The sequence below is a fragment of the Macrosteles quadrilineatus genome, unplaced genomic scaffold (genome assembly GCF_028750875.1).
Source record: "Macrosteles quadrilineatus isolate MER2022 unplaced genomic scaffold, UCM_ALF_1.0 Scaffold_7__1_contigs__length_78375512, whole genome shotgun sequence".
NCBI classification, from domain to species: Eukaryota; Metazoa; Arthropoda; class Insecta; order Hemiptera; family Cicadellidae; genus Macrosteles; species Macrosteles quadrilineatus.
The window spans coordinates 9016153-9037644 of record NW_026542600.1 but is presented as its reverse complement, the minus strand read 5'-3'; the positions used below and the strand labels follow the sequence as shown (position 1 = coordinate 9037644).

General features: G+C 34.2%; 1 protein-coding gene across 1 annotated transcript; it reads right to left on the bottom strand.

Annotated features, from left to right (window-relative positions):
- Positions 1–919: 919 nt before the first annotated feature.
- LOC128998183 (mucin-5AC-like) lies at positions 920–20744 on the bottom strand. Its single transcript, XM_054424198.1, has 3 exons — positions 20553–20744; positions 7153–8390; positions 920–2319 (listed from the first exon to the last, which is right to left on the bottom strand). Exons 1-3 carry the CDS (start codon positions 20595–20597, stop codon positions 1668–1670), a joined length of 1935 nt encoding a protein of 644 aa, XP_054280173.1. The 5' UTR covers positions 20598–20744; the 3' UTR covers positions 920–1667.
- Positions 20745–21492: the final 748 nt, after the last annotated feature.

Sequence of the window (21492 nt, the reverse complement as noted above, 5' to 3'; positions counted from 1 at the left end):
CACTGAATATTTTATTCTGTCTCATTAAACCTTCCTTGGAAAAAACTACCTAGAACTATCAACAAAATGAAATTTCGAAAGAACATTTTGATTCCATTATATTATTAATTTACCAACTCAAACACTGCCAAATTTTAAAACCAATTGTCTAAACTAACATTTTTTTTATGAGTGCAAAAGGAAAATAACACAGTAAATAGACACAAGTTTATTTTAATAATCACAGCAAAATGAATATATAATCCAAAGCTCTTGTACACCTTTCTCGTTATCAGTCTTAAAGATATTTGTCTTATAAATATTCTCACAAATCAATCTTTTGTTTTGATTGTTAACAAATTCAAAAGAATTACCAGTTAAATTAAAATTTATCTAAAACATTTGAGCAATTAATTGTAACACTGAAATAACTTTTGCCAAAACATGTAATAGTAAAATAACATTTTAAAAACTAAATAACATATAATAACATTTTTCAAAGTAAATTTTTAACAACAATACAAGAATTAACAGCAAAATAAAACTCAACAAAATTTTCAACAGTAAAACAACATTTAACAAATATTTTAACAAAAACAAAACTATCAACAATTTTAACAGGAAAATAACATTTAACAAAGAGTTTAACAACAGAATGTTAACAACAATTTCAACAGTAAAACAACATTTAACACTAATGTTAACATTAAAACAATATTTTACAACAGTTTAAACAATAAAAGAACATAAAATAAGATTTTTCACATGTAATCACATTTACTCATGATTTTTAGCCTCAGTCAATTTTGAAATATCATATCATTTTAATAAAAAAATTCTCTATATCAAGAACAATTTTTTTTTTCTAAAGTTACTTTAGTTTTCAAAAAACCCAAAGAAATAAAATCATCAGACTGTTCTGTGAGTAGCAAGATATAGATAAAAGTGTTTAAACTAGTTTACTACATACTATTTTAATACAACAATCCATTGAGCAATCATACAAACACAAAGTCCTTTGTTTCAAATAATCTGTTTACAGGAAAAATTAATGTGTATATTTTTAAAGTTTAGCAAAATAAAACTACTGTAAAGAGCTTAAAGTTGTCGAAACTCTTAAATCAATGCTAGTAGTATAATCTGTTTTGCCAAAGTAGTAAAAACTGACCAAGTAAAAGAGTAAACTTTTGAGTTTTGAAACTGTAAAGTACACCAAATAAAACTTTGCGTTTACATCTCATATTATGAAATATATTTAAAGTGGGATTTTAACCAGTCATTTTGCATAGACTCACCAAGTTTTATATCCATTTTATTTTATCACTATTTTATCTTTCAAATTTTTATCAATTTTATACTATGCAATTTTGAATTTAATTTAAATGAAACTCGTAGGGAATATTTGTATTTAATAATGGTATATTGTCATCTTAAATGAGCCCTGATTAAAAAATATTAAGTTTAACTGTGATTTTTAAACTAAGTCAAAACCGTCTTTTAAATCAGCCACTGATCATCCATTTCACTTGGTTGCTAGACTTCAAATGAACATGAGTAATATATAAAGGTACCGGTACAGGGATAAGAACTTTGCAATGATTATCTTACAAATACACTTAGCTAGTACTGTACCAATTTTACTACTTATCTTTCACACAAACAACCTGAATTATAAATTGTATATGTTATCACTCTGAATATTTGCTACCTTTATGAGTTCCAATGTTTTTCTGTGATTGTTTTGAACCGGTACGAACTGGAGCTTTTGTTGTTTTGCTAGTTGTTGGTTTAATAGTAGGCTTTGGAGCTTTTGTTGTTGGTGCTTTGGTCGTTGTAGTTGTCGTTGGAGCTTCCGTTGTAGTTGTCGTTGGGACTTCAGTCGTAGTGGTTGTTGGAGCTTCTGTTGTTGTGCTGGTGGTTGTTGTTGTTGGAGGTTCTGTAGTTGTTGTAGTTGTTGTTGGAGCCTCTGTAGTTGTTGTGGTTGTTGGAGCCTCTGTAGTTGTTGTGGTTGTTGTTGTTGTTGGAGGTTCTGTAGTTGTTGTGGTTGTTGTTGGAGCTTCAGTTGTTGTTGTTGCCGTTGTTGTTGGTGCTTCCGTTGGCTGTTCAGTGACTGGCCCTTCCTCTTCTTCAGATGGAGCCCCAAACAAAAGTGTTCCTAAAGCTGCTCCTATCCCATCCAAGAGCCCTTGGTCTGACTTCGCTGTTCTCGGTGCTGGCGATGGTGTAGGAGGAGGGGGTGACTCGTCAGAAGAATCCGCAGATCCAAACAATAAGTCTCCTAGAATGTTGGGTATAGGGAAACAAGTTGTTGCCTGAAAAAAAAGAAACTCAATTTTCCCGCTGTTGACATATTTTGAGTCCCCTAATATTTGTTGTATGGTTATTTTCTAATACATTTACCAAGGACTTTTGTTATTTTTATGATCATCAATTTACTTTTTACTGCATTATTTCATGTATTTTTTTTTCTAAAGGATGCACAATTTTCAATTTTGTAGTTTATGAATTACTACAGAAAACTGTTGGGTAACATGAACATTGATTTGTTTTGTGTAACTGAATTCGTTGGATATTCATAATTGTTCAAATGATTTACTACACAACAACTTTACCTGTTTGAAAGTTTCAAGCTACCACCTTAATTCAAAAAGTATTAAATTACCAATTATATAAAACACATGAACCAAAAATAGGTTTTAAAAATTAATTCAATAATGTATTTCATAAGGCAAAAATTATCTATCATAAATCAAAATTGGTGATTTTTTTACAACATTGCCTCGTCTGTATTATTTTGTATATTTCAATTTTCAAATTTGTTTTCTACTATAAAGACTTAATCAAGCGTGCTATAAGACCATTTGCCCTTATTTATAAACTCAGCCACCCTATTTCTCTCCTCCTCATATTATAAAAATAAATCTGTCTGTAATATGTTGATCCCCTTCATATTTGATTACCATGGATTTAGTTAACTAAATAAATTAATAATATTAATTGAAAGAGACATCATAATTTCTTTTCCTAGTTTCACTGAGAATATTCTACTTGCAAATATTCTTGGAAAAAATAGAAAATGAGGCAATGCACTAAATCTTATGTATAAATTAAATCAGCTATATTTGTAATATGAATGCTAACATCAGTATCTATTTATAAAACCACAATAACAACAAAAAATAAACCAAATCTTAACAGATCAACTGATCCAAGTTTGCCTCTTGTCAGATTTGAATGAAATACTTTTACTAGCAGTTATCAGAATATGTCTAATACATGTAAACTAAATATATGCTTGCCATTTGCCCCAAAACCTTTTAACCCTATTGTTAAGGTATTTTGGCCTCATAAAACACCAAAACCAACGACAGTATCCACCAGCATAACAGAATTAAAACGGATGAAATCCGTCCTGAAAAATGCTGTAACTCATAAAAGAAAGCTGGAACTAGGACATTTTAGTTTGATTTTCACTGGCATTGTTAAAGCATTGAGTCTTTTGGATAAGCATGTTTGCTAACAAACATCCTCTTACAAAAGCCTCAGCATCACATATAAAGAATTTAAAACCTGACTCATTTGGTAAGGTAAATTAATCCATAAGGTAATTAATCCAATGTTGAAGAGGAAAGGAATCAAGTTCTAAAACAGCCCTAGAGGACTCATCACTCAATGAATCTTCAGGATTACATCATAAGGAGTTCATGAGCAGCAGAGTTGAAGTGTAACAGTGGTACTCGTACATTTCCCAGTGTTTTTGTGCTCGCCATTCTTTTAGAAAAAGCAGGGTTTACCTATCAATACAGGGCGAGGCAATGAAAGCACCCCAATTTATAAATAGTATAAATTCAATACTATTTACCCTATACATATAAATAGCACATCAAAACATAGCTTATCTTGCCATTTTAACTTAACAAAGTCTTGAAAACAAAATCCTTCAAGTGACGTGCTTGTCCTACTTGACATTCCTTTTTGGTCACTTGAAAAATTCCATTGAATACTTGTTCCAGCATTTCTTCAGGAATCTCTTTTCCTGGACAATTCTTAGCTTCAGTTCAAGCAAATCTCTAGAGCAACTTTAAAAACCCTTAAACTTTAAGTAGCTTACAGGGAGAACCCCCAAAGAAAGCAAAGAGCCAAAGCTTCCAACAACGAAAGCTTCCTGGCAAACCTCTTTGGACTTCGGGTTACTGTGAATCACACTCTTTCGACATTTGCTGGTGTACAAAGACTTTTGCAACACCCACCGATAATTTTTATGGTTTAAGCTGTTATCATCAATAATTTTACCCAGTTCCCTATCGCTTTCCGATCTGGAACAGTGCCATGTTGACCAAGGATGGAATGTGGTCCAAACAATCTCTGGGTGTTTGCACAAGAATTACAATTCTATAAATAGGTTTGCACATAAAAATCTCAGTGTACAATGCTTAGGCTACAGTGTCGTCTCAGGCTCAATTTTTTTTTTTTTTTTTTTTTTTTTTTTTTAATGGCATGGTTTAATTGATGTTATAAGCACAGCTGTTTATTCATTGTTGCTTACTTATAATGTGACAATGAAAGAAAATCGGGGTGCTCTCACTGCCTCACCCATTATATAGGATATTTGGGGAAAGCAGAGTGGTAACACTGTTTCTAATCGTCCCCAACTCACTACTCCACTGAAGGTAAAATCCAACAAATAAAGAAGGCTTAGGTGTGGAAGTTGATGGAAATGTTGATTCTGAGAGAATTGCACACTTTTTATTATGGTGTTCTGCAAATTTACTTTATCATTAGGGCCTACTGTGTGTGCTTAACCAGTGAAGTGTTGTAATTGTATGGTGCTTTTAATGCAAGTTAAGCAAAATAAATTAGTAAATTATGTCATTTTGTTCACTGTTAGTCCATAGTTCAACAAACAGAATATGTTTGTTCTTTCTTTTGAATATGCCTTTTAAGTGTGGTTATTATTCTGTTTAGAGTAATGCAAAAACCAAATGTTATGTAGTTAAAAAGAAAAACTGAGGATCTATTTGTTGGAATTTGACTTTTAGATATAATCTTCTAAATAGCCAAAAAATTAGTTGATTTTCATGAGTTTTCTTCATTCTCTACAGTCCACAGAAGATAGTTGTAAAATTTTGTCTTAACATTATAATGAGAGTTTTAGCTGATTAAGTTTAGTTGTTTTCCTGAACCATCATATATTTTCTGGATCTTTCATCTGTCTCAATAAATATTACTTTTTTATGTAGCATTGAATCGTTTTATGACAATGCTGTGAAAATTGTATTCAAAGTCTCGATCAAAAATCACAGCAACCCTGTATACCATATTTTGAGTATACGTATGATTATTTATTACTTTGTCAACCCACATAACTCAAATATTATGTTACAATAAATATTTCAGATTTTTCTCCCATCTTCCCATAGGTCAGGCAGATGTTGATCTTGCAATGGCTTTACTGCAAGGAAATATAGGGGGGAAATCTTTATCTTCAGTTGAGTAATTTAACCTATTTTAGGCAACAAAAATGTTTGATCAAGTAGTTAAGTCAGAAATACTGAAAACTAACAATTTTGATTTGCTTTTTACGATACTGGTCAATAATTGCCCTATTCCATTGACAAATTATGTGTATCCATCTCATAAACATAAACTATTAAGTATCAAGTTTTGAGAAGGAGTCGTGATGCACAGTTTTCCAGCGGAGGGTCAAGAAGTAGTGTTTTATTGTTATTTTTTTAAGAGCAACTAGTCTGTGCTGTTAACTAAAGGCAGTGAACGGTTTGACACATGATCAAACAAGAAGTGAAGGCAGTTATAAGAAAGCGGGTAACCAGTGTAGAACCAGCAATGTCTGCAATTTCAGCCCAAGCACTAGCTATTGTGTTTGGTAATGTCAATAAAAGTAATTTACGGAAAGTTCTTTCTGTTTTTTTTTTTTTTTATGTAAAAATATCACCTCTTATAATATTCACAACCAATATTTGCAATAGAGGGTGATTTGATAACTAGGCCTACCAACCATAGTTGTTGACTACACTTTATTTTTAAAATTTCTACATACAAATTATGTGTCGTAACCCTGTTCTGATAAGAAAAGGAGTAACCCAAGCTGGGGGCTGAAAGTGAGAACTACGTCGAACGGTCATCAATCAATGGTAATTGGGAGCTTGGGGTTGATATAATATGAAATGTAAAAAATAGTGGAGATTGAACTCATTCCAACTCACCTTGAGTATATCTTGGTGGAAAATTTTATAAGTGTTCAAAATTTAAATAAAAAGATAAATTAATCATCAGCAGCTTAAAGACAAGAGTAGTCAGCGTGTTAGGAGTAATGAGACTAAAGTATTTTACAAGGTTTTGTATCTGAATATTTTGGTACACTAATTAATTATACAGTGATAATAATTTACTACATAGCTCAGATGCAATATAATAATAATTTTTTACTTCAAAACATAAAATAATCAGTCTTTTCATTCCATTCTATTAAAAGATATTTTGACACTGATGAATATGACATCGAAGAAAAATCAATTGCATTCGCAGAAAAAGTTCAATCATTCTTCCTGGAATGGATCAGTTGGTGTATGAGTTGCTTCGTTGTGAATCTTCAGTATCAATCAGATCTTTTCTATGGATGGAGTCACAGTTTTTGAAGTTGTGTCATCTCCCAGAATACAGTAATTAGAGATGAAGTCGTTGGTTTTGGTAGGATCATTTCCAAAAATCGACTCAGTTATCGTAAGAAGTATTGTGATCAGGCACCTGAAAAATCAACCAGCCTCTTACTATCTTCAGTTTCTAGGCAATACAAGCATTACTGTTTATAGGTATAGTGATTAGTGTCCTTAAAAATTGTTGAGTCTGCAACATAAAGGAAGATTTTTAGCATTGGTATATAATGCTAATAACGCTTCAGAAACATAAGCAATCTTGCTATGCAGTGAGTTATATTCTCTCTGAAATACCATAATTTTATAATATAACTTAAACAAAATGTTCAATACTTTAGACTAACCTAATTTCCATTCGGTGAGAAGGAAGTCGGTTGAAGTTTCGGCTTCGTTTTCGCTTGTAGATCTTAGATTCAAAGTTTTATAATCTATCTCCAGAGGCAAGGGAGCTGGAGCAAAGGCTAGCATGGAGTCAGCTGGTTGTTTACAAGAAATCAACTATTCAGCATATTTACCAACACCAGTTCCAGATACCTGACCGGCTTTAAATTTTTCAGCGGCTGATAAAGTAGTTCTAGATTTTGATGCAGCGGTAGGCTTTGTGGTTGTGGGTGGAGGTTTAGTAGTTGGTGCTTTAGTAGTTGGTGCTTTAGTTGTTGGTGCTTTAGTTGTTGGTGCTTTAGTGGTTGTAGGGCGTGCAGTAGTCGTATTTTCTTCTGTTTGAGAGCGCTCTGTGGTTGTTGAAGGTTCTTCAGCCTCTTCGGTAGTTGTAGGTTCTTCTGTGGTTGTTGTAGGTTCGTCCGTGGTTGTTGTAGGTTCTTCTGTGGTTGTTGTAGGTTCTTCCGTGGTTGTTGTAGGTTCTTCCGTGGTTGTTGTTGGCTCTTCTGTGGTTGTTGGTTCAGGAGTAGTTGTGGGCTCCTCTGTTGTTGTTGTTGGTTCAGGAGTAGTTGTAGGCTCTTCTGTTGTTGTTGTTGGTTCAGGAGTAGTTGTAGGTTCTTCTGTTGTGGTTTCCGGCTCAGATGTTGGTGGAGGTTCTATTGTTGTTGTTAGTTCAGTTGTTTCCTCTGTTGTATCGGGAAGTGGAGTTGTTGTCAAAACAGGTGGAGGAGTTGTAGTTGGGGGTTCCATAGGTTCAGGAGTTGTGGTTTCTTCTGAACATGGCGCACATGTATTAGATTCTGTTGTTTCTGGGGGAGGAGTTGTAGCACAAGGACATAAACACATTCCTGGTGGAAGGTTTAGTTCAGTTGTTGTGACTTCCTCGGTTGTTGTTATTGGTTCTTCTGTTGTTGTTGGTTCTTCTGTTGTTGTTGGTTCTTCTGTTGTTGTTGGTTCTTCTGTTGTTGTTGTAGGTTCTTCTGTTGTCGTTGTTGTTGGTTCTTCGGTAGTGGTAGTAGTTGGGGCTTCGGTTGTGGAATCTTCTTTTTCATTACTATCATCCTCTTCACTTGAATCTTCTTCTGAACTGGAGTCATCCTCTTCTGAATCATTCTCATCCACATCGTCTGATTTTTGAGTCGGTGGACTTATCGGAGGTGCAGTTGTTGGAACTGTTGTCTGAGGAGCTGGAGTTGTTGTTGTTGTTGTGGGATTTGTACTAGGTGGAGAAGTAGCTTGTGTTGTTGAAGGTTTTACAGTAGTTTTAGTTGGAGCCTTGGTAGTTTTCTCTGGAGCTTTTGTCGGTTCTGAGCCAAAAAGGAGTTCACTTAGTGAAATGGGTCGAGAATGCCCTGGCACCTGCAAAACCAATCAGCCTCTTACTATCTCATAGTGTCTTGTAAAACTCACGGTAAATTATTTTTTTACATAAACATCCATTTTAGTTGGTAATTCATTTACAAATTCTTACATTGTCCCCGAGTCATAGTGAATCTTCTGTATTTCCTTTGGGCATCTTCCTCACTTTAAGGTTTCTCACTGTAAATTTAAGTTCAAACTCTCCACCGCACTTCATTTTGGGTTCCATTCAAACATGATTTCTTTCAGTACCTGTACAATGTCATTTTGTACAGTGTTGAGCTAGTTGTTTCCAAGTATAATTCAATGTTATTATATTGCACAGTATATGTATATATTGGTTACTTTATCTCAGATAATACATTTATCATCTTTTGACTTAACTTATAACATATATTAATAAATATCATACGGTAATCCTTATAGTTTTGCAATTTTAGTTTTATTAGAATGGATAAAAAACAGAACCTTTCCAATTTGGTGAAAATGTATACTACTTTGTTTTTATCTCAAATACTTGATGAACAACTGCCTCTGCTGATCATAAAAGGGAGTATAGTATTTTGGAAAATCACTGAAGTACTTTATTAAATTTATGATAAGTAACTTACTAAATATTTTTTTTGATTGGAAGTCAACCAGGGCCTTTTGGTAATGATCTGGAGTAAATTACTTTAAATTGTATGGCTTTGATTGTCAACTTGCAGAGTAACAAAATGAATACTAATTGCAGCCTACTAGTCTAAAGAAAGAGACTACAAAGTCTTATGAAATACAATACAAGTAAATGTAGCCTATACTGTACATGTGAACAAAATCCCCCAGCACAGAGCTAAATTAAAATTGATAGACCATTGAACCCCCGCATAGTTTGTGTTATGTAGAAAAAAACATTTTTTTGGGAAACCATTAGAAAGCAGGACGTATCACTCAATCAGATGTCTGTCTTCATTTAAACTTCCAACGGTTGAAATTACCTACCCTAGTTTGTAAACCTATTTCTTCTGAGGTTGTTGTTTTCACCTTCATTTGCAGTTGGGTCGTATTTTAAGAAGCTATTCCCACCTTGAAAAGAATCCCTCGATGAAATCTAACTATTTCTGTGGGAAAAGTCAGCTCAGGCACGCGGTTTGCATGTGATGTGGGCCCAAGAGATGATTGTGCCCCTCTCATCCTACCTTACATAAAATAGATTTCTTTCCTCCTTGCGCCCCAGGCAATCCCAGACAATATCTAGATCAATAAAAGCAACAGAGGTTACCATCTACCAACCTACTCCAAAATAAAGCTCGTATTCTAAGCTACAGCCTGGCAACAATCACATTGTCGCCGGTCGAGAGCTGGGCTCAGACAGACACAATATTTGGCAGGCGAGCACACTACTGATACAGCAGTAGGCTGCGAGCAGTGCTAGTGCCGCGCTACTGCTGTAGCAGTAGGCAGTAGGCCGCAGTCAATGTGTTAACAGCCAGGACATTCAGTGTGGTTACCTATCTAGTGATTTGATGTAATGAATCTATTAGTATATTTATTAAGGGAATGAAAATTCTGTTGCAAAAACTGTATTGCTCTTCGAAAAGGAAAAGTCCGCTTGAAAGCTACTGCCATTTTGCCCTTCTAAGTGTTTGTTTTACTATGTTGGAGAGGTTAATATACAATAGAATCCTTACTGTTCTTAATGCCAGCTAATGTGTTGGATGTGTCAAATAGATCGAATCATTTTGATTGGCGAGTAGGATGCGCATGCACATTAGAACTCTTCCCCCACAACCATTGTTTTTGTTCAGCCATCTAAGAAATGACCAGTATGTCAGTTATAATTCATATTCAGAGAATAAGAAGAGTTTTGGGTAAAAGTTCTGTCTCTCGCACTACTCTCCCTACTCAATATCCTAATTGAGACGATTTATACTAGTAATTTTAATCCTGGTGGTAATTATTGTAAGTTCTCCTTTTTTTCTTTCATTGAAGATGGGTTTTGGAGGGCCTGTGGTTAGAATGTGACAAGCCATGGGCTCGAGTGATATCTCCCCCCCCCCTCCCTACGCCCCTTCCCTTGCGCCCTCTTGCGTCCCTGGGCTCAGGCCCAATGAGACAATTTACTAAAGAGGCCCTGGGTTTGGGTATACTAAACATTCCCGTAAAATCCCGTCTGGCATTGCTTTTGTCCTCTTTTCGGGGATTTTCTCTATTTGAGCCATATTACAAAGACTCTGGTTATTGATCCAGGCAGTGCTGCTACCTTTGGGTGTTTCAGTGAAATATGTCTACTTTTGGGGCAACGCAGAACAATCACCAATGCTCTTTTGTGATTCGTCTTATTGGGATATTTCTGTGCCAATAGCAACCGCCGATTCAGTAGCACGCCCGGGCCTCGCCGCAGTTTAGGAGCGCCTGTGTAAAGGTTTTCAGCAGTCAAGGTGTTAAAGTTGCCATCAATAAACAGCACAAAGTTCAAATTGTAGGAAAATTATCTCTCCACTGGATGTTTGGTGGTCTATAGTTAGATTTGGTCAACATAAACATTAGATTTGGAGATTTGGAACATAGATTTTGTATACATTAGCTACAGTAAATATATCACTATCACAACTCTCATACAGGTCTGCTTTAATTAGGTAATTTTCAGGAGCGCAAGAGGTTAAGGTTTTTTGGGGGCGCAAGGAACACAAAAATCCCGCCACAAGATAGGTGGAGAGGGGCAAAATTATCTTTCGGGTCCATAGGTCCATCAAATGCAAACCCCCGGCCTGCTCTCACAAGAATCTCGATCTTTGTTGAAATCATGTCTAACATATGTACGTTATACACCATGTAAACTTAGCTAAGCCATCTAAGTTTATTTACATCAACTTTGCCCTCAAGTATTTACTTTGAGTTTCGTGGAGTTCATAATTTATTCAAATTCAAAATTTTAATAAGTCACTCACATTTTGATCTGCTCAAACCCTAAAAGGTCGCCTCTGACCTCTTGAGACTAGACAGACGAAGAATTAAATTAACTGTTGAACTGATAACTGGTCATGGAAGATTCAGGAAACATTTACAACGGATGGGCATATACAGGGTGAATAAAAAGTCAAGACCCCCCCCCCATCTAATATTTTCCCAAGTAAATATACAGAGATATCCTTTTGGTGGTCGAGCAATCTTAGCAGGAAGTTTCATTTTATCATTTTGAAATTTTTGAGTGTCCCCCCAAAAGGGGGGATTCGAGGGGCAACTCAAATATTTTAAATGTAAACCCCCTTCAAGTGACACCTCATTTTGTAGTGCTTACAAAAACTTAAATGATGGTGAAAACTAGAGGTCGCTATCTCTTCTCTATCCAAAATGGTAGCCCGTCAAATGTTGTGGAAAATCAACGGTAAAATTGTTAATATTGGCTGCCATTTTGGATAGAGAAGAGATAGCGAGCTCTGGTTTTCACTATTCTTTAAGTTTTTGTAAACACTTCAAAATGAGGTGTCTCTTGAAGGGGGTTTACATTTAAAATATTTGAGTTGCCCCCCAAATCCCCCCTTTTGGGATAAAATGAAACTTCCTGCTAAGATTGCTCGACCACCAAAAGGATATCTCTGTATATTTACTTGGGAAAAAATTAGATGGGTGGGTCTTGACTTTTTATTCACCCTGTATGATGGTGAACCGATCTGTAGGTACTGTGATAGGTCAGAAGAGACAGCTGATCACTTACTCTTTGATTGTAACGAGCTCTCTGACGCTAGACTGATAACTCTTGGTAATATGGCTAGAGGTAGATACCTTCCTGAGGATGAACTAATTGGGAAGCTACAGGCATTCATTGGGCGCCTTAACTTGTAGGTCAACAAGAAAGCAATTGTCTGGGGTGCGCAATAATTCGATTTCGGATGAAGTGCTTTAAGGTCTCGACCTGCCCCTGTTAGATAAGATAAGATAAGACCCTCAGCATTAAAATATATAACAATTATAATTGAACCTAAATGTTTTAAACTGACACTTAAAAGGATCATTTGTAGGACCAAAAGTTACTCCTTTAATATTACCTGGAAAATATGTGTATTACAAGGAATTCCCCTTGAGCTTGAACAAAATAGTAAGTGACCTGAAATTTATTGCTTTAAATGGTAACTTGATGGCGTTTTAAGACGCAATACCTAAATATTAATATTTACTTAACATCTGTTGTGATCTGCGCCTTTGGTAATAGCATTCCCTACACTAGAAATCTGCTAAAACATTTCTGTGTTGCTTAGAAACCTATGGTGCTCATGCATTTCTTGCTAGGTCAATGGTATAAGATAATTTACCAACATTAGTATGTTATCAGTTAATCTTAACATATCATAGGAGTTAGGATATCTACACTTAAACATCTAAAAAATGAAGTAGGCCTATTGTTTAGTAGTGATACCTTTACAGGATTGAATCATTAAAACACAAAACATCTTTCAGAAATTTTAGTTTTTTATACTTAAATATTTACAATATCAGCTCAATTTGTAATTAATAGTTTTAAACACAAATACAAACTTAACCTTAAACTAGAACTTTGATAAGGGCAATAGACAATTTTCAAATATTGTTTCCACCGTAAGACCTTTGCTCTGAACTTTATTTCCAGAGCATTCTGTTCTTGTATATTACAAACTAATTTTGCAATGCAGACATGATTTTAATTTTCTGAACATTTGTTTACATAGCAATTACAAAATGAAGTTGTCTTTGGTTTTATAGTTAGATAGTTTAAACAGATGTTTTCTTCATCCATACAACAACTGTATTCAACAGATATTTTAATACCATAAATATCTAATAGTTTAATAGTTTCACTTCACTTAAACTTAAAGGATCAGATGGTCTGGGCACGTTTTGATAAGAGGAGGAGATTTAAAACAAGTAGTAATGAGGAACCCTGAAGGAAGAAGACTAAAAGGAAGACCATGACAAAAATTGTGAAACAAGTGAAGGGAGATATAGAGCGGTTAGGAGCATCAGAGTAAGATACGGAAGATAGAGGGATGGAGGTGCGGCCGATATCTTCTTAGGTATGTGTGGCTAAGGTAGTAAGTAAGAGTGAGTTAATATTATCATAGAACACATTCAAAAAGTAACATAAATGCAAGAGGTACATAATGTTTGTCAGCTTAAGTGCCTATATCCTTAGTCGATTCCACTTCCATTTCTGTAGGATCCTGTCTCATGACACTGGATATTCAACCTCGACACTCTACATTTGACCTTGGCACTCAAAACTTCCTCACTGTCACAGTTCACACACTACAATCCTGTCCCCCACTGTACAAAATGGCACCCTGTCTGAGTCTAAGACAAAACACTGTTCTGACCATTCTACCGAACCATTTGGCGGAATTCCTACGGAAACTTTGAACTTTGACGATCACAAAAATCACTTCCCTCGAAGAACACATTTCCACGTTCACCACAAACGCCGGCAATGAAAGTGCTGTATGCCAGTTTGATAATAGCCATAAAATGAATCTTTATCAGTTTTTTGTTTACTCAGTGCTATCTGGATGTTCCTACTTGTTGCTGAAGGACCGCTTTTACTAATATGCATTCAATTTGATTTTATTCTGCAAAATCACTTGTATTCTGCAAAATCACTTGTAGCAAAAAGTATTTTTTTTTTATTGATTGAAAATCTAAAAATTTTAAATTATTGTAGTGAAAACTAATTGAGCTTGAAATATTAACTAAAGAGATATAATGATAAAACTATAGAAATCAGATTTGTCTGTTTAACTGAGAACATAAGGAACCTAAAAAATTGGGAAATTTGTACTGGAAATTTTACAAATACCATTGATATATGAAGTTGGAAAATAAAATACCAAGGTATTTACCACTAACTACTTTTCAAAAGGTAAGAAGAACTGATCCAATTCTGATTCTTTATGCCCTATATACAGTTGGCAATGAATAAACAACCTCTCAACAAAACAATGTTTTTGTTTTCAAAGAACAAAATAAGTTTTCCTGGCATTTTTATTCTAATAATGCCTTACTAAAGATATATTTTTCAATTAACTTACAGTTACTCATTTTAAGGAAGTTTTAATTACATGTTGGAGAAGAAATAAAATAAAAATTTCATATCTCCCTTTGTATATTGTTTTTTTTACTGAGCATATATTGGGAAATTTCTGAAGCTGCTGGTTTGGTGTGACAATATTAATTGAACCAACCCTTTTAAATGAGTGACCTTTTATAATTTCTTTTAGTTTTGGAGGGATTTTTTTTAGAATATGGTAAGTTCTCCTAATTTAAATAACCTAAGATTCTGAATACTTTTCCTTTTGTTTCTCAATAACTGAACTGGACATACAGTTTATGTTGACCCCCAGTCTCGGTATTCGGCGTTTGTTAGGATTTGAACCTAGGCCACTAACTTATTTGAAATCCTTCCACTAAACCAGCCTCACTATTCCAACAGATATCTTCAGTCTTGGATAAAACAATGGAGAAATATTTTGTGCTCAGCAATTCCATTAATTTTGGTTCTATTTGATATCAAAGGATTCAAAGGCTTCAATTGGCTACTAAGTAGTTATTTGAAAAGGAATAGAGTTCAGCTAACTTACTTGAGAAAATTAGAGTCCAGGGGCTAATAGATATACAATAAAAGAACACAAAACATGTCATCCTTCGGTCCGTGAAGGAATTTGCGGTAAAGCGCAGGTTTTCGGTCCGTGAAGTCCCGGGTTCAAATCTCACCAGATTACCAATGGATTTTTTCAAAAGTATTAATGCTGTAACCCCTAGGTCTAGCCTGAAGTGCCGGTAACGTAAAAAACTATCCCGGTTCCTAGGAATAAAAATTCATCCCCTGGACTATTTGTTGTTCACCCATTTATTTGTACTGTATACGAGGTCGTAAAATTAAATATTGAAAGTTTTTTACTAGTTAATAGCAGATTGAAACTTACAACACAAAAATTGTATAATAAAGTCGCCATGAATGTTAAATCTTACAAAAAAATAATATATACAACATCTCCATGCTAAATCAAAAGATACATTAAACAGTGTGTGTATGAGAGTGTACGTGTGAGTGTGGCTGAGTTGGAGTGTGTTTATGTCGTAGATACAACGCGTAGATATTACAGACATGCTTTCTAATGGGACTGTTTACGTCGGAGCTGTGCTGTTATTCGCTCTTGGCTCCTGACCATCCATGAGAGCAGCGACAGTGGCGGATCTAGAACCGTCACAAGGGTGGGGCAAACCAGGGTGTCTGGGGGGTTCGGTAGTACAACGCTGGTGGCGCTGCCTACCAATTGACAGGCAAAGCTCTCTCAAAACACTTAATGCTTTTTACCATGCGGTTTGCATTCTGGGTTATAGTAGTATGTTTTCTGTGCTGGTAGGGGTAAATTTATTAATTTTTGGAAAGAAATTATGAAAACCAGAAACAAATTAAGATTTTTCATTGATTTTAAATTTTTACAACTAAAATAAAAACATTTACAGCATGAAAAGAAAGAAATGAATCTCATCTAATGCAAGGTAAATAAATGTTTTTCAATAATTTCAATAGTTTCAATGTTTTATTTCTAGGTAAAGATGAATAGTGTAAATTTACAAGATTGTTACTTAATTGGATTGTTAAATAATCATAAATAAATAATACACTTTGAAAGTCATAAATGCAGTTGTTTCGAGCAAGAAGAATAAACGAGTGGTGTCTTCTGTATGCTCGGCCAGAAGCATTTATGATATTTTCTTCATAATACCTCAAAATATTGAAGTTAAACATTTTATTTTGTTTCAGTAACTTTTAAAATTTCAATTTTAATTAAGAGAGAATGGTTTGAAAGTGATCAGCTATCAGCTTGGCTTTTGTTTTGAAATTTAACTTTAGGAAGTTTCAATGAATTATGGTCTCAGAATATTGTATCTCATTATGTTAAATTAGGATTTGTTCTAATTTTTATGTATGATTTTTTATGAGAACTGAGAAAGGAGTAGAACTATGGAAAGCTGATCAAAAATTCTAAACCTTCCACTCACTGTTCAAGATTTAGCCTAATTTTGGTTTACCGTTCCTGTTCTAGAAACTTTTGTAATTGAACAATACATGGCTGCAAATGACAAAACGTTCTTCACTATCAAAAGCCTACACCTCATTCAGGTATCTTTGGTCCCACTTTTTAAAAATGTTTGGACCCTCAAACTGATGTTTTCCTGCTGTGTCTCATAATTTCCCGAACTTAACATATTCCAGCAGTTTTAAAAAGTTATATTTTTTTACACCATGGAAAAAATGTTCTTATGGAAACTTTCTCATGGCAGTATCATTTTTAAAATCATATCATGTTTATTCAAATAGTAGGCTACATACATGCATGAGTAGAGTCAGTTTACAGAAACACAAAACACAAACAAGTACATTATGTTTCTCATATACATAAATGTATTAGGCACAAGCCCGGGATTGTTATTTCATAATACTTCAGGATAGATCTAAGGGTTGCAGCATTATCAATTAGATAAAATCCATTGGTGATTTGGCGGGATTTGAACCCGGGACCTCAGGGACCGAAGTCCAGCGCTCTAAACCACTCCACCACCCGTACTATAACCACCAGCTTGCTCCCCCGTAAGAAGTTAGTAAGAAGGTTGTCGGTTTGAACATGAGAAAACTCAGTTGTCTTTTGTGGTTCGGAACCATTCAGCTGATAAATAGTAAATAACGAAGCTATCATATAATTTATTCACCATTCATTAAATATATTTGCCTCAAAATTTTTACCTATGTTTTTTTTATCATTCTAATCTAATTAATGACTAATGGTTTTTTAAGAGTGTTGGCCAGTGTCGAAGAACAAATCAATGTAAAATTTGGTGGTCTTCAATAAAGACAACACATAAAGCTCTGTGAAACAAGAATGATTTATTTACTCTTTTTTTGTCAATAAGGTGTTTGTGACAGTATGTTGAGTAATTTAAAATCTGGAATCCTGCGTGATATGGCTACAAAAAATCAGTGTATATGTGCTGTTAGATTTGTGTTAAAGCTGGAACCCCAAAAAACCATTAATCCTAATACTCTTCTTTATCTTAACCTGACAATTTTAAAATATCTGCATAGGTGAATACCACTTCTTTTATTTTGTTTGGAGACATAACAAGTCAATGAGTATCCAACTAGTTAACCAATTATAAATGAAAAGTTATTGTAACGGCAAGCGTCATTGATATGCGTTTTACAAATTTTATATGACATGAATACAATTCTTGTTGCCTGAAAGACCTGACTTTCTAGAAGGGACTTTTTACATCCTAAGACGCTAGGCTTTAGAGCCTACATTAAAAGCCGGGTCTAGACCTGGAATTGTGTTCGCATTGCTTCAGGCTGGACCTAGAATTGCAGCATATCACATAAAATCCATTGGTGATTGGCGAGATTTGAACCCGATACCTCAGGGACCAAAGTCCTACGCTCTACTACACCAGTTCAAATCAAATCAGCTCACTCCCAAGATGGGTGGATGGTCACAGAATTGTCACACATCCGTTAGTAATTAGCGGGATTCAAATCCAAGCCCTGAGGGCAGAAGTCCTGCACTCTAACTACCAGACCAGTAACATCCAAATGGTGGAACACATTTGTTAAAGTTTCTTACTCATAGACCATCTGTCTTGACCACTGCATCATAAAGAAGAAATTTGACATGAGATTCTTTTAAATAGTGCCACCAACATTCCTTACATACTCCTATCAATGTACCACTTTCAATACTAAATCACCATCTGGATATGCTCGGAGTGAAAATACAGAAAAACAGACATTATACTTAGACCGCTCAATGAAATCTTTGTCTGAACTAAGTAAAGTCACTTTTGAGTCCCATCTAAGTGGAATTTTATAATATTTAACTATCAAAGCATGTTGGAAGTAGAAGATAAGTATAAAACAGGTCAGTTTCAAGTCTTAAATTTTTAATTAAGTTATTCAACCTGAACAATTTGGACGAGTTAGTTTGATCCAGTAAATTTCAGAAATAGTTGCACTTTTCAAGTTTGAAATCAAGTTTAAACTCAAAACAGAGCTGGCCTTGGGTGGTGCGGAGCCCAGTGCAAAAATTGAGAGCCATTACAAACAAAAAAGAAGTATCCCAACAATATTGGCCACACCTTTCGCACGTGCGTAATACATATGGTAAGGAAATTCAATAATTTGGGAAGGGTTAGTTTACATGTAAAATTTGTGGTTCTAAATCAAGGGAAAATACATAGTTTGCTTAGAAATGTTGGAATTTTAGCTCAATCCCAAGTTTGAATAATGAAGAATAGCCCCGAAAGTTTGTCGTTCAACCTCGTTTTGTGTAAGTGTAGTTCAAACCTAAAATCTAACAATCCCAGGCTCGTGCCTAGCGTCCTAGGACAAAAAAAATAAATAAAAAAAACTAAAATCTGAGATATGTAATCCAACCAAGCAAGCTTGCTTATACATAAATATGAAACCCCTGAACCCTAGGTTCAAAGTACTTCCTAAAAGTCGAGAAAAGCTAAGACATGTACAAACATCTTACTGTTTGAAGATATTAGATGTACCAGGATAAATGAAATATAATTATCATGAGGAAAATCACAACCTTGATATGAGAGGAAAGTAAATTAAGTTGAGAAAACATAATATTAATCTTGATAATTAGGTGAGTGAGGTAAAATTATTTTACCCTAAATGACATTGGAATGCTGTAATATTAATTATACTTTTAGATTAAGCTCAATCCAGGAAATTGTATGTAGTTATAAAATGTATTGTAAGATGGTAGTTTACACCCTTAACTATTAAAAGTATCTCTTGCAATTTAGATGTAGCCTATCCGTCAAAATTAGCAGCTTAAAAATATTGTACCTATACATTTTTTGATGACTAAGTTGTTAAGTTCATGCCAAGTCTGAAAACTATTTAAGTTCTGTTAAGTTTTAGACGATGGTACAGGGTTACAGGGTTCAACGAAAATACTTTTCTTACATCACATACAAAACATTCTTTATTGTTAAACTAAAGTTAATATTTAACTTCAAAGTACAATAATAGATTTCATAAATAGTTTAGACAAGTTCTTTGTTCTGAGGAATAAATTTTAGTTGTAAAAAAATATAATTAAGATTGAGATGTAATTATGGAAACCTTATTTTAATCTATTTTAACTTCAAATTGAAGCTCATCATAATTTATGTTCATCGGTGTTATGCATTTACAAAAATATTTTTTTCTGAATCATCACGTGTTTACAAATTCTGAATGCCTCTCTAAAAAGTTTTTATTTTAACAAATTCACTTTAAATTTTACAACAATATTATTTTATTTTGGCTCCTAAGTCACATCTTATTAATATAATATAATTACATACCCTTGCTATTGTCAAAACAATTGAGAATGGCTTATGTGTACAAAATAACAATATCCAACATATTAATTGACTTGTAGTTCCTAATTACTTGTTTTGATGATACATAAAGTATTACACATACTCAAAATAAGTTTAAGATAAGCCAAAAGTGGTATACTTTTACTTTAACTTTGGAATAGATCAAAATGTCAAAAACCCATCATAACTAGACCTACTATTTGGAAAACATACAAAATTTGGGGTTGAAATTTTCAATATTTCAATACATCTTTATGGCTTAACACAATAAATAGAAGATATTTTTTTACTCCAAAACATAGCCATGATGATACTTCTAAAGCTAATATTGAAATAAAAATACCCATATTTACAAAGAACCATCTTTGAAAGACTCAATAAACTCTCGATATCATACAGTGTTGACTTTCTTAAACAGGTCATGGACGATCTACCACTATGCAAGTGATAAAAAAGTAATATTTCCCCTGAAATTGAAAGAGTTCGATTACATAATATCGCATCGTTTACGTAGTGTGCAAATATTTGTTATCCATATGGAAATCTTACTAACCTTCAAAATTACATACCCTACACTACATTTACACTGAAAATAACATTTACACAAGATTGAAACGTTTAAACCTTCTTTTGTTAACAAACCTACAAAAATTAATTATTTTTTTTCATACCAACATTGCCAAACTTTTTCTCAACATACTCCGAAGAACAGGTACAATCGTCAATGTTTCTTACGGCTAAATAAGAAATATGTTCAGGATGTTTACTTACTGTAAGAATCTGCAGGACCAGCAAAAGGGCCAGGAGTTTGGCCATTGCACCACGTCTTCACGTCCCTCAATCCTGGCACTATCCGTGGCAAGACTCAGCTTCTACCTTGCAATGTTTGAATAGTGATAGTAGCAACTCATCGTAAATTGTACAAAGAACGGAGCAAACTCGTGTTCAAGTGAGGTTCGATTCGTTCTCTATCACAGTCTGATGCTCGTTTGTTTGTTGTGAAAGATTCTGATGTTTGATTCTGATGTGGTGTTTGGTTGTGAGTTTAGTTGTGAAGGGTAAATTATTGCTATTTAGAGGTAGTTTGTTTTCTGGGTGTTTATGTCTAGTTTAAAAGTTATGGAGAAAATTAAAGTGAAATATTCCTATTGATGATTTTACAAAGATTGTTTGTCCTAGGAATTATCATTTAAAAAATGCTAGCAATCGCAAAAAATTGAAATTAAATTATAAATCTGACAAAGTTTTGAAGATAAAATTAGTTATATTTTTACTTTTACTATAAAGAGACTCAAACTTTTATTATAATTAATTGAACTAGCTAACTTCAACTTGTTATCCAAAAATATTCACAATGAAAGTTCAACATTAGGGTAGGAATCTTTGTGCGGAATTGTTCGATATATATATTTTAGCTTCTCTAACACTTAAAACAGGATTGTGTCAATTAGAGTGGCAAGCGTGATGCGCATGTGCACAAAAACCCCTCCCCTACAACTGCCGTTTTTGTAATATGTACAAATGTTATATCAACAAATAATTGACATTAAACAAATTTAACACCACTAGCGTCTATTGGTTTGACTCTTATTGCTGTTGGAAGCCTTTCTCACATCCCTTCCTACACGATGTCCTGATTGACTCGATCATTAATCACGGTTTGTCTGCTACAGTTAAGTTCCACCGATTCAGTTACCAAAACTTCTGAAGT

Bases quoted from the DNA above. Each gene is read 5' to 3' on its own strand.
- LOC128998183 (XM_054424198.1), bottom strand. From the start codon at position 20,597: ATGGCCAAACTCCTGGCCCTTTTGCTGGTCCTGCAGATTCTTACA. The intron at 8,391-20,552 runs GTAAGTAAACAT...TTGGTTTTGCAG, and splicing joins TGGTCCTGCAGATTCTTACA to GTGCCAGGGCATTCTCGACC. The intron at 2,320-7,152 runs GTTGATTTCTTG...ATATGTCAACAG, and splicing joins GTTGGTAAATATGCTGAATA to CGGGAAAATTGAGTTTCTTT.